Source organism: Cyclopterus lumpus, chromosome 7, assembly GCF_009769545.1.
Source record: "Cyclopterus lumpus isolate fCycLum1 chromosome 7, fCycLum1.pri, whole genome shotgun sequence".
Taxonomy (NCBI): Eukaryota; Metazoa; Chordata; class Actinopteri; order Perciformes; family Cyclopteridae; genus Cyclopterus; species Cyclopterus lumpus.
In genome coordinates, this window is record NC_046972.1 from 3,239,746 (window position 1) to 3,252,138 (window position 12,393).

The 12,393-nt window shown below is 45.9% G+C and overlaps 1 protein-coding gene across 1 annotated transcript; it reads right to left on the minus strand.

Annotated features, from left to right (window-relative positions):
• Positions 1-406: 406 nt before the first annotated feature.
• Positions 407-8,138, minus strand: LOC117733657 (Krueppel-like factor 15). Its single transcript, XM_034537444.1, has 2 exons — positions 6,670-8,138; positions 407-575 (listed from the first exon to the last, which is right to left on the minus strand). The coding sequence occupies exons 1-2, from the start codon at positions 8,136-8,138 to the stop codon at positions 407-409; spliced, it is 1,638 nt and encodes a 545-aa protein (XP_034393335.1).
• Positions 8,139-12,393: the final 4,255 nt, after the last annotated feature.

A 12,393-nucleotide genomic window follows, 5' to 3' on the forward strand; every position in this document is an offset into this window, starting at 1 on the left:
CATCTCAAAGTGTAAAAAGTACTCTTGAGTAGCAAATATTTCGTCAAATTAGATCAGCTAAAAGATTTAAGTGAGACAAAAAACTAAAAAAGTTTGTTATATACAAGAAGCTTATTCCACCTGTGAGGGTGTTGTGTCAAGTAACAGTTTTCTGTTTCACTTTAGTTTTTTTTCTTTTTTCTTTTCCTCACCACTCAATAAATTATAACAGTACCATGGATGTACGTCACGCGTACACGTTTAAACATCAACACACACCAGCTCCAGAGTCCTGCACAGACCCCTTTAAAAAGGTGTTTGGGACTTTCAACAGCCCACCTCCTCCGCTGTTGTTCGTCACACAAATACACATACCCCTCCCCCCATCCCCACTCAGTGTCAGTCTGTCAGAGTGGGGTCAGAGGAGTCAGTTTGCAGAGCGCCCTGTCCTGCTGCTTCGTGGAAAGCGGTGGACTTTGAGGTGTTTTGACAGGTGATCGCTGCGGGCAAACTTCTTTTCGCAGACGATGCACTGGTATGGTTTCACTCCCGAGTGGGAGCGCCGGTGTCGGGAAAGTTCGTCGGACCGGGAGAACCTGGCGGAAGGAAAACCCAGGATGTGACTCATCAGATTTAGGAAACAATTTTTTTTTGGAACATTAAGCATGGCTTGAATCCCACCCGTTATTGACCAATTCTTGTGTTTTATTCCCTAATCGCAGTCGATCAAAACTCTCACGGAATTTCACAGAGTTGCTCTGTCATTTTGAAATATGACCACTTCTAGCTTAAATTATACTAGTCACAATTCAAACAGCCACATAAAGTAAAATCCATGTCCATGAGGGCATACTGTACAAGTGTTTTGCCCTGCATCTTCTCTGTGAGGTTAAAGAGCCATCCCATATTTAGCTTAGCTCCAAACCCGGTCTATTCCTGGCTTGCTCTGCTCCGGTCTCTATGGGCTCCGGCCAGCTTTTGGTCTCATGACAGTGAAGTGTTAAGTGGTTGATAGTGTAGTGTCTGTGTACGTGTGTGTGTGTGCGTGTATCTGTATATTTAAGTAAAGCTGTTAAGATCAGATTAATCTAGAACATGGATTCATTTCCCGGCGCATTTCCAGTAGCACCGGCAGGCTGAAGTCATGAAGGCGATAACTCACAGAGATATAAAGACGTCGCTCACAGTTATTTGAAAGCATTTCCACTCTCGATGTGTATTACACAGCCGGCCTATTCATCATTTTAATGGCCCAATAAAAAGAAAATAACTGACAGAGCCTATAAAGCCCAAGTGTGGAATCTGAAATCCAAGGAACCTCAAAAAGTAACACTCCGTCTTGAAGAGTCATTTGGTATTACGCTTGTTTTAACGTTCATCTCTTGTTGACTTGGCCTATAGTCAGAAAACCATAAATTAACTTTTCTAAAGACTGTTTCACTTAGATTTAAGCTTGGTCTGGGATTACTTTAGTTTGTAGCCCTGTATTAATTGCCTTTTACATTTTCAGGATATGTTCTTAACATTGGCTCAAAATACTCCAACTAGTTCAGATAATCAGTCACCTGCATCGCCCAGAAGGTGTTGTCCACGTAAGAGTCTACAGCCACGCCACAGACAGTACCGAGCGGAGGGGTTGCCAGACTGGGCCAGACGGTCTATTATTTTTAATACTAAGGGAGGACACGAACGGTTATTACTAATTATCAAAACAGTTTAAGCTTGCCCCATAAAAAGCCTGACCATCTCAAAGTCCCCGTATCTCCCTGATGGCAATGCGGCTATCCAGAAGCTAAGCAGCTCTATTTGATATGCTCACCATCACAGTGTTGTGTGTTAGAATGCTACCGTTGCTAATTAGCACGAAAACACATAGTACAGCTTAGGTCTGTACCTGCTCGTAAACCAAAGCAGTGGATACATTACAACCTGAGGATGGAAATACAGGATAAGTTGAGGTGTCACGAAACATATTCCAACTGATCCCGATTGGGAAATTAATGTTGTGTTAGATTTCTTGGCAATCCATCAAATAGTTGTTGAGACATGTCACCGAAAATCACAAATTGGAACCACATGGCAGAGCTACGAGAAGGGTCAGGGCATCACAAAGTCTTTAGGGTTCATCCTCTGGGGACCATGAATGTTGGTACAAAAGTCCATCCAAAAGCTTTTGAGATATTTGGACGGAAATTGACATCCCTAAAGCCACATCGCTAGCATGGCCATTATGTCACCATTGAGTATTATGTATGGGACGTAGATATGCATTACTTGTATTGACATCAATGCTGTTCGCTTCTAAGGAACAGAAGAACAAAGGATGTTCTTGTTGCTTCAAGGACACCATACTGCTCTGACTTCTCGCAGTAAACACAACGCTGACATATTAACACGCTGGTAAGTGATAGAGTTTCCAGTTCAACAAAGTTATAGTCATTAATGCCGGATTGATTGATACTGTACACAAGCACTAATGCAAAGCTCTCCAAAAGTTCAGCAGCAATGCAGTCAGTTCTGAGTGACTGTTGAGCGCTATTAGAAGTGCGCATGTTTACTATATAGTTGAGCTGTAGGGATATAATGCTAATTTAAATCTGTTTGGAGGTGGTCTATGCAACAGTTTGCCTCTACTACAAGACACTTGCATACTAGGGGCAGCAGAATAAGTTGGAAACATGCTCTCAATTTAAAAAGTTGATATGGTAAATGTTTCCCAATAAACTATGGATGTAACAGGATGTAACATGTACTCTACGTTTGGCTCTGATTTGGTCTCCACAAAGAAATTAATTAGCTTTGTTCACCTGCTAACTTTGCCTCTTTGGTGCTGGGCAGGTAGTGTACAGTTGGTCTATCAGAATTGGCGGTGCAACATTGAATATATATATATATAAGATCCCCATTCTAAATATAAAAGCATGCAGCTTTGGCGTAAACCAATGCTTTCTGCAACCAGTGCCCTTCAGGCTAAGTGACTTTGTGTTGACATGTCTGTCACATGCGTGTCTCTACAGGCACGTCGTGGTTGAAGTAAAGATCGGTCTCTTTATGCTCTGCACTACATTTGTTCCTTATGGTAATCTGCGTGTGACGTGCATGGACACATTACAGCCTAAAGCCGTACTATAGCAGCTTCAAGCCAGGGCACGACAGAAACCACGCAGCTGTTCTAACTTCAAACTGGGCCGGAGCTCAGCTTCAACATACTGCACTGGGGAAGATCTTTCAACACAACATGCGTTTAGGACTCGTGCAAATAGACTAATTGGTCTTCAAATCCACGTATTTTTTCAGTTTTTTGGGGGGTTGCTGGGGGTGAAATTGATCATGTACCAGTTCTCATAGCTTTTTCCCCTGCACCTTAATTCCTTGGAGAGTCTTGGCTTTGCTGCAGCGCAACACGGAGTATCCATTTGAGCGTGGGCGCCGTGGGAAACACATGCGCCGGCTCTGTTCTGGCTTGTTCCTAAACGGCGCCCTGGGGCTCTGCCGCCAAACGGAGGAGCGTAAGGGCGGGGCCGTCAGGTTGGTTGGCACACCCGGCCAATTACAGTAACAAGAGATGTTGGCAAGCGCACGTACTGTACCAGAGTTTGTGTGTTGTCTGTTATTGTTTTTGTTTAGTCGGTCACGTCAGCTCGAAGACATTTACGTTTTCAACTGTAAGTTGAAAGGGGAATCACATTAATGTGTGACAGCACTAATCAATAATTAGTTTCCCAAAGATGGATTTCTTTAAACCAGAGGGGCTAAATTCCTGAATTTGCCCTGGAGCAGGACACTGTCTGCTCTCTCGCTCCGGAGGGACCCAGGAGCATCGATAGCGCATCAAAACCGACTGACAGTCAGCTGAGCTCCAAGTGTCCAAGTGTGGCGCTAAATCAAACTGCATCATCGTCTTGTTGTAACGACGGATGCAACGCGTCAGTGCCCCGATGACAGCTGCCTTGTTATTACAGCAAACGGTTCGGGTTCCAGTCCCGTCCCATAAAAAAATCTAATCTGTTGCCTGCCTGCGTTCCTTTTAAGTGTTGCCATGAGACTTTGTCCATGCAGCCAGATATTTACATGAGCATGACCAGAAACTACTGCCAGAGAGAAAGAACATGACTTCCACTGAGTTATATATGACGTCAATGAAATACCACTCCTCTCTACCCCCGAGGGGCAAACACATGGATCAATTCTACGGTTACAGAGGGTAATTATTAATAATTTCTGTCATATTCATGTAATGTGTTTATGTAACTCTGTAAATGCTGTTCATTCTGAACACATGACATCTATTGCTTCTGTCCATCCGGGGAGAGGGATCCTCCTCTGTTGCTCTCCTGAAGGGTTCTTCCCTTTTTTCCCTGTGAAAGGTTATTTTTCTATTTCTTGGCAGTTTTTCCAGATCCGATGTGAGGTCGAAGGTCAGGGATGTCGTATGTGTACAGATTGTACATTTGTAATTTGTGATATTGGGCTATATAAAATAAACTGCATTGAATTAAGAGGTCCCAAGCTCACCTCCATTTCCTGGGGAGAGGAGCAAGGAACGGGCGAAAGTGTGCAGTTCAGTATGTTGCTGTCATGTGAAGACTGCAGAAGTGGAGTTTGGGGAGGACAGAAATGCAACCCAGTCGTTTGCACCAATGTGGGCACTGTATGTTTCTGCAAACCGTGGAAGCGTTTCATAAATACACGGCACATCATCCTCGTATCACGCTTGCGGAAACGCAACATTTGTAAAAAGGGAAACAAACCGGAACAACTGTAAATAAATACCAACCGCCCTGAGGGGTTGAGTACGGAGCTGAACCAACAAGCGACGATGACACAGCCCTCGTCGTGTTCTGTCCTGCCCTGTGTTTGTTCTGCCCTGTTATCATACCCAGAAGCTTCAATAACGGCTGGCGCACTTACTACGTTACCAGCTCTGCCTGAATGCAAAACAAAAATTTGGTGTCAGCCAAATAAATGAAGGTATTTTGGAAAGTGCAATTTTGTCATTTTGCAAAAAACGTACTGTTGCTGGCCAATTAGTTTAGCTTAGCACAAGATGGCTAAACGTGTTTCCTAAAATGTCTAGTTGGCTTGGATTGAACATCATCTTGATTGCATTACACATGGGAGGGGGGGGGGGAAATTGTGCGCTAGAAAATGCATACATCATATTTTTATGTGAACAAAACACACGTTTAAGCCAACTTTAAACAATGCATAAAGGGTCTAGTGATTTTTCTTTATTTGTTTTGCTCTAGGATAACATAAAATGCTTATGAATACTTGTGTGTAAGCCCAGATTAAACACACATGGTGAAAAATGTTTCACATCTGGAGAGTTTTAAGTGTCTGCAGGTTTTCAGTGCAGAGAGGTGGGACGGCACATTTAATCTCCTTACCTGCTAAACTGCTAATACAAATTAACCTCACACTAACACTCAATTGAACTTGAACCATGATGCGTGGTCTAACAAGCGGGCAATAGCTCAATGTAGAGATATGGAATCCAAAAGTCGGAATTTGTACTTTGGATTGACGAGTTCAGATCAGGAATTCAGATGAAAAGCAATGATTGACGGACATAAAGGTACACGTATGAAGTCGAAAATGTTGAGCTGCGTCAATGTGCGTGTGTGTGTGCAGAAAGTCAGCAAACAAGTGGAATAACTAGCAGGGGGCAAAGTCTGCATGCAGAGAACTTCAAAAGGTGCTCTATCTAATCTACAACTTGAACCATGGTACAAAAAACCCACAGATAGTGGAGACACACATCCAGCATGTAGAAAGGAACAAATTGTGACTGTTGAATATAGTTTGATGTCGCCTGTCACCATCCCCTCCCATCCATAAAGTAACATCTCAGGGGAGAAAAGTTTAAATGTTTTGAACTAATATATACTGTATCACACAAATTGATTGCTTATATTAAGTCAATTATTTTTTTCTGAAAATTTGAAATGATCATTATTGTCATTATCTTGTTAAATGTGTGCTAATGTTCATACATTTCCAGAACAGAAATCTGAACATTGGGTTAAGCCAGGTTTGAAATGTTTGTTTCCTTTTGTTGACATATTAGAGTCAAAGGTTTTTACAGCGGGAATTTTAAATATCGCTTTTTATCCCTCGTTATCACTTTTTATCACAAATCAGGAAAAAACAAACGCACAAAATGTGCTTAAGAATGTAATGTCGTATAAATCATGTTTTGAAGGGTGTAGGGACAAACCCCTCAGTAAAAACATTCAGAATATTGAGAGGAATGAAATTGAAAAGTTTGCTGTATTTAAGTGCTGCTGAAGAGGAGATTTCTGGATCTTCTATCCAATTGCACTAATGCTGGATTAAGGTCTGTCTGTTCTTTGCATGAAAAACTAACTTCACTCTGCGCATCTCTTCAAAGTCTACTCACGTGGGAAGAGGGATACACAGATTATCAGCTATCACACGAGTCCACTGCAGATGTTGATAGCCCTGGTTGCTGTAATCTCTGTAGTATAGATACGACGCTTCACCCCGCACTCATTCACCTGCACCGTCTACGTCCTGTATATTCTATCCACCGAACTACCTGTCCATTTGATCAGTTCAAGGTGGCAAAGTGTGTAATTCTGAATTCAAATACATCTCTCCAGTTCATGACTGCTCTCATCGACATCATTTGATTTGATATAAAAAAGGACACTTGGTTCTGCTCACCTCCATCCACAGCCGGGCCACGTGCAGGCGAAGGGCTTCTCCCCCGTGTGCCTCCTCAGGTGGGCTTTAAGGTGGCTGCTCTTGGTGTACATCTTATTGCAGCCGGGAAAAGAGCACTTGTGCATTTTAATTAAGTCCGCTACTGCGCTCTTCTGGTACCTCTGACCCCCGACGAGAACCCCAGCAGTTGAGCCCCCGCCTTCCCCAAGCCCAGTTGGTTTGGCGGCGATGGGCACCGGTGCGATCCGGACAAATTTGGGCAACACGGTGCTCCCGTTTTTGATTGAGTTGGCAATGTTTGTCGGCGAAAGCAGCTGTGGTACCAAGGCAAAGGTCTGCCCCTGGATGTTGACCAGGAGTTGGGCGATTTTGATGTCCGACGGGGGCTGCGCAGGCTGGGGTTTTGGGGGTTGGGTTTGCTGGGTGGCAGCATCTGGGATGGCACTGGTGTTGGGCTCTTGTTTGATCTGGATGGGCTGTATTTGCAGGATGACAGGCACGCTGGAGGCACCGGTACCTTCTGATGAGGCCGGTGGTGAACCACAATCTTCATGTTTGATCTCGTCAACACCACGAGGAGAACTAAAATCCACTGCTGGTGGCGAGTTGTCCATGTCTGATGCACATTGTGTGTGTTTGGTCTCTGTGTAGCAGGAGAGCGGCGAATGAACCGCGGGCAAAGTCTGATCCGAATTCTGTGACACTAATACGAGTTCTCTTGCTATAGTCCTTGAACCTTTCGCCTCAGCATCCTCTGGCATTGGTGACATGGCCTCATCACTCTCCTCCTCTTCTTTCCCCAATGCCACCGCCATGTTCTCCTCCAGGAACTCCTCAATCTCCTCCAAGGTGGGCTGAAAGAGGAGCGCCGCCGGATCCTGCATCTCGTCCAGGAAAACGGGGAACTCGTAGCAGTCCTCTTTGGCGTGCTGCTGGAGGAGAGTCATCCGCTGCTCCCTCTTGGACTCCCAGGCCAGGCCCATGGGTAAAAGAGGGGCAGATGAGGAGGAAGAAGAGGACAGGGGGGCTGGGGATAGGGAGAAAGATAGAGAAGAAGAGTGAGAGCTGCTGCGAGGGTGGGAGGCCTGCGAGAGGAGGAGGTCCAGCAGGCTGTCTCGACTCTCTCCTCCCCAGGAGCTACAGCTCCCGCTGCTCCGGCTGCCCCGGCTTTCGTAGCTGGCACCGAGGACGTGCCGCAACGTCGGCGACGAGGCCTCAGGGCTGGAGCAGACCGAGGACCGAGGGCTGGAGGAGTCACTGAGGTCATCCTCAGAGGGGCGAGGGGAGGAGGAGAGCGTCACCCCTTGGTAGGGGTGGTGGTGGTGGTGGTCGTAGATGCCAGCGTTGGATACCATGATTCCTGGCAACGCGCCACCATTAGCGTGGTGACAGAGGCAGTTGTAGTCCGACCCCGGGGAGCCGGTGTAATACAGGAAGGTCTCCTCACCAAGCGGCAGGTGATCCACCATTCCTGTGCTCTGCTCTGAAGATCAATCGGTTCTGCTGGAGATCGGCTGAGCGTCTTCTTTCTGCAAAAGACAGAGAAGTTTGACTATGCAGTCTTTGAATTTGACTGCATCCCAAAACTACAGATTCTGACCACCGTCTGTGCTTTATATCATTTACATTCCAATTAAATCAAACTGCAGGTTTGTGCACTGGGGTGATCATCATTCCCAAGAAAAACAGCATAGCAACAGAGCAACAGTCAAGTCAGGTTAGTCTGAGGGGTTAAAGTTCTACAAGACAGCCCCTTCAAGATTATTCTGTACTGTAATAAGTAAGCCAGCAGCAAGGCGGAAAATGTGTCATTATGTTTTGGTCTCTGTGCACTAAACCTGCTGCTGGTTCAAGAGGTCTGCAGCTGATGGCACTTCAAAAGGAGAACCAACCACGTGTGAAGGAAAGTGGAAGTGGAATTTGAAGACTGTGTGTGTGTGTGTGTGTGTCTGTGTGTGTGTGTGTGTGTGTGTGTGTGTGTGTGTGTAGGTAGACACTGCAGCTGCTGGTTCAGACTTCAAGCTGACAATCAGGGGGTTCCCATTTCTCACTGCTTCAAACATTAAAACCTTAGAGTTCTGCTGTTCATTTAGTGGTCTGTTTCTATCCCTTTCCCTCGAAGTGACTCTCCCCCCCCCCCCTCCCTCCCCCCACACACACAGACACACACACACACACACACACACACACACACACGAAATAACAAAATAGTTGCTATTTATATTTGAACAAAACTGCAAAGCTCAACCTGAAAGCGTCCTGCACACAGTGGTCAAACGCGTTATATATCATCAGTCATCCAGTCTGAGATCAACAGATTTCAATGGGATGATGAGTGAAGGATTTCGTGTCTATTTCTATCCATCAAACAGCCTGCACACAATGCATCTACATTTAACGAGGATGTGTGTGTTATGATGATTAAACACGAAGATACAATCACGCTGAATTGCCACGTGTGTTTTGCATGAACCAGAAAATAGAACTAATGACCGTGCGCCCTCTTGTGAAGCTGAGAGCTGCCCGGAGAAGAATCTCCAGATTCATTGGATTATTATCATTGCCTCATTTACCTTACCTTCAAATGATTGTGCTGTTGTTGACACCCCCCCCCCCCCCCCCCTTATAAACCTGTCGGGGGAACTGGGGTCTCGGCTAAAAAAAGAAGTTTAGGAAAAGAGTTTGGGGAGCCCTTGGCTCGGCTCCAAGTCCCTTTGCTGACCGCCGTAACATCGGAGAGGCTTTGACAGCTCCTGGTCTTCACCGTGCGTGCACGCGTAATTAATACGTTTAACACCGTGACGAGTCACACCACAGGCAAAACAGTCCCGACATTAGAGCGACATGATTATAGATAGCGTGGTGCATGAAGCATCGGCCGTCGCGTCGGAGCGCGCATGGAGACGCCAACGCGCCTCTCCGTTCACAGCTCCGCGGAGCCGCGCGTCCCCGCTGGGCCCCACAACGGAGAGACAAACAAGACAACACACACAACAGCAGCCTCACCAGCTCAGACTCACGTGTAAAGTGCGTGAGGGGAAAATACCGCAAAAATAATCCGCTCCTCCTGCGACGTGCGCTCCCCTCTCTGTGCGCAGCGGTCAGTGCGGAGCAGCGCGTAATGGCAATGTCACTCCGCCACACGGTCTTTGCGTTGCTCTACGCCTCCACATTCTCTCTCTCTCTCTCTCTCTCTCTCTCTACCTCACACACATACACACGCACACACACTCTCTCTCTCTGTTTCTCCCTCCCTCACACACACACAAACACACACACTATATCTCTGTCTCTCCCTCACACACACACATACACACACACTCTCTCTTCCTCACACCAACACTCTCTTGCTCTCTCTCTCCCTCACACACACACATACACACACACTCTCTCTTCCTCACACCAACACTCTCTTGCTCTCTCTCTCCCTCACACACACACTCTCTATGTCTCTCCCTCTCTCTCTCACACACACAGACACTCTCTCCCTCACACACACACACACACTCTCTATCTCTCTCTCTCTCTCTCTCTCTCCGTGTCTCTCCCTCACACACACACACACACTCTCTCTATGTCTCTCACACTCATACACACACACAAAAACTCTCTCTCTTCCTCTCTCTCTTCCTCTCCCTCACACACACACTATATCTCTCTCTCTCCCCCTCACACAATCTCTCTCTCTCCAGAGGCTGGTTGTTCGCTTAGCCAGTCAAATTAGGGGTTGGGGGGTAGGGGGCCCTCTCGGCTCATGAAGGCTCGTCCGCTCGGTGCGCCACAATTGGCTCCAGCGGTAAGAGAGAAGTAAGAGGTAAGGGCCTCAGGATCTGGCGTCACTGTGGAGAGGGAATGTTTGTGTGTGTGTGTGTGTGTGTGTGTGTATGTGTGTGTGTGTGTGTGTGTGTGTGTGTGTGAGAGAGAGCAGATCATAAAGTCCCTTTCATCTTCCCTTATTATAACTATACGACTTGGATAGATCAAGCAGAGTTGTTTTTACATTGTGTTATTTGTGTGTTGACAACAGGACTCACAGTGTGCCTTTTCTCAATTCATATCTTTCATGAATGAATTATTCATATAATGTAATATTGGTCTTGAGGAATAAAAGACCTTAACATGTGTGTGTTAAAAGTCGCTTAGATAACCTGTACAGAAAAACAGCTTTTGAGTTGCCTAGAAAGCACACTTTGTGCTGGCAGTGGCCGAGGGAGCCCTCCAGTGTGTTTACATGATGCCTAATAACATCAGCAATAGAAGTTTTGCCTTCACTCCAGCTGAGCGGGCCTCGTATAAACACCTCCACCCGTGCCCAAGTAGCTCCACCGGCTCCGGCCTAATTAGATTTGCCTGCGTATGTTAGATTACCTTTCACCGGATAAATGATCCACTCTCAGCCTGCTTGTAAACACCACGGGAGTGTTTGAGTGTGTCCTCGAGCACGGCACAGAGTCAGGGGCTGTTATTGCCACCCCGTGTAAAAGGATACACTCTGTCACACTGAGGGGGGTTTGTTTTACAGAGGAAACTGCTACTGTCGACTGCTGCTGCTGTAAGCGCTGCTATTGCAACTCATACGCGTTACAGTTTTTCTCGATTGCTATAACACAAAACCTGGTTCCTGTAGCACAAACACCCAAACCGTTCCCAGAAGCACACACACATTTCCCATAACCAAAAACACAATTCACCTGTGTCCACACGTGTCTCAATATTCAAAACACTTTCTGCAAAACCTTACACAAAAGTGACCAAACAAATCATTCTTTACACTACGTGTTCATTCAGCAAACGCATGCTCTCAATATAATGAACTCAAGTTATCATAACATAAACTCAGAGACCACACCCCCTTCTCAAGGTGAAAACTGTTAACACACCAATCAGAATTGGGGGTCAATAAATAGAGCTTAGAGGCATGCTCATGTCCTTTGGAACAATGGATCCCAACCATGCAGAGGTTGAGAGACAAGAGAGAGGAAGAGGAAGAGGGAGATGGAGAGGAAGAGGCAGAGGACAGCAAAGACAAGTCATTTCTGATGAAATCCGTGCCACTGCTGTTCATCATGTGGTGGTACATGGGAGGACAATGAAAGAAGCTGGCCAACTAGTCCAGCCAAACTTAAGCCGTTTCACAGTTGCATCCATTGTTCGTACTTTCAAGAGGGAAAACAGGTAATTTTCCTCATTGTCACTATGTATTGTATCACAGTACATGCACAGTAATGTTGTAGTACATATAGACTGAATATCCACCGTATGCTGTGTAGTTTTGACTACAGTATACTGTGCCACAGTACACCATAAGTCAGTAATGGTAATTTTTGCAGAACTGAGAGGCAGCCATCTATTGGAGGCAGGCGGCGATTGCTCACTGCCTTGGTAAATGTGGTGATTGGCAATAATGCCATCACTTTGAGGGAGATTCAAACCCGCATTATTGAAGACCAGGAAATATTTCAAGGGACTAACAGCATAAGCCTTTCCACCATTGACCGGGTGATACAGCAGAACCACATAAGGACGAAGCAACTTTACCGCGTGCCTTTTGAGAGGAATTCCGATAGGGTTAAGGAGCAACGATTCCAATATGTGCAGGTAGTTGCACTGTACAGAAATGCTAAAATGGGTGTTTTTTTATTCCTGATGTTTGAGATGGATGCAATGGCTGACCCACACAAATACATCTTTATTGATGAAGCAGGGTTCAATCTCACAAAAAGG

Coding starts and splice junctions, on each gene's coding strand:
- LOC117733657 (XM_034537444.1), bottom strand. CDS start 8,138: ATGGTGGATCACCTGCCGCTTGGTGAGGAGACCTTCCTGTATTACACC. Junction 576..6,669: donor TGGCCCGGCTGTGGATGGAG/GTGAGCAGAACC, acceptor TCCTTCCGCCAG/GTTCTCCCGGTCCGACGAAC.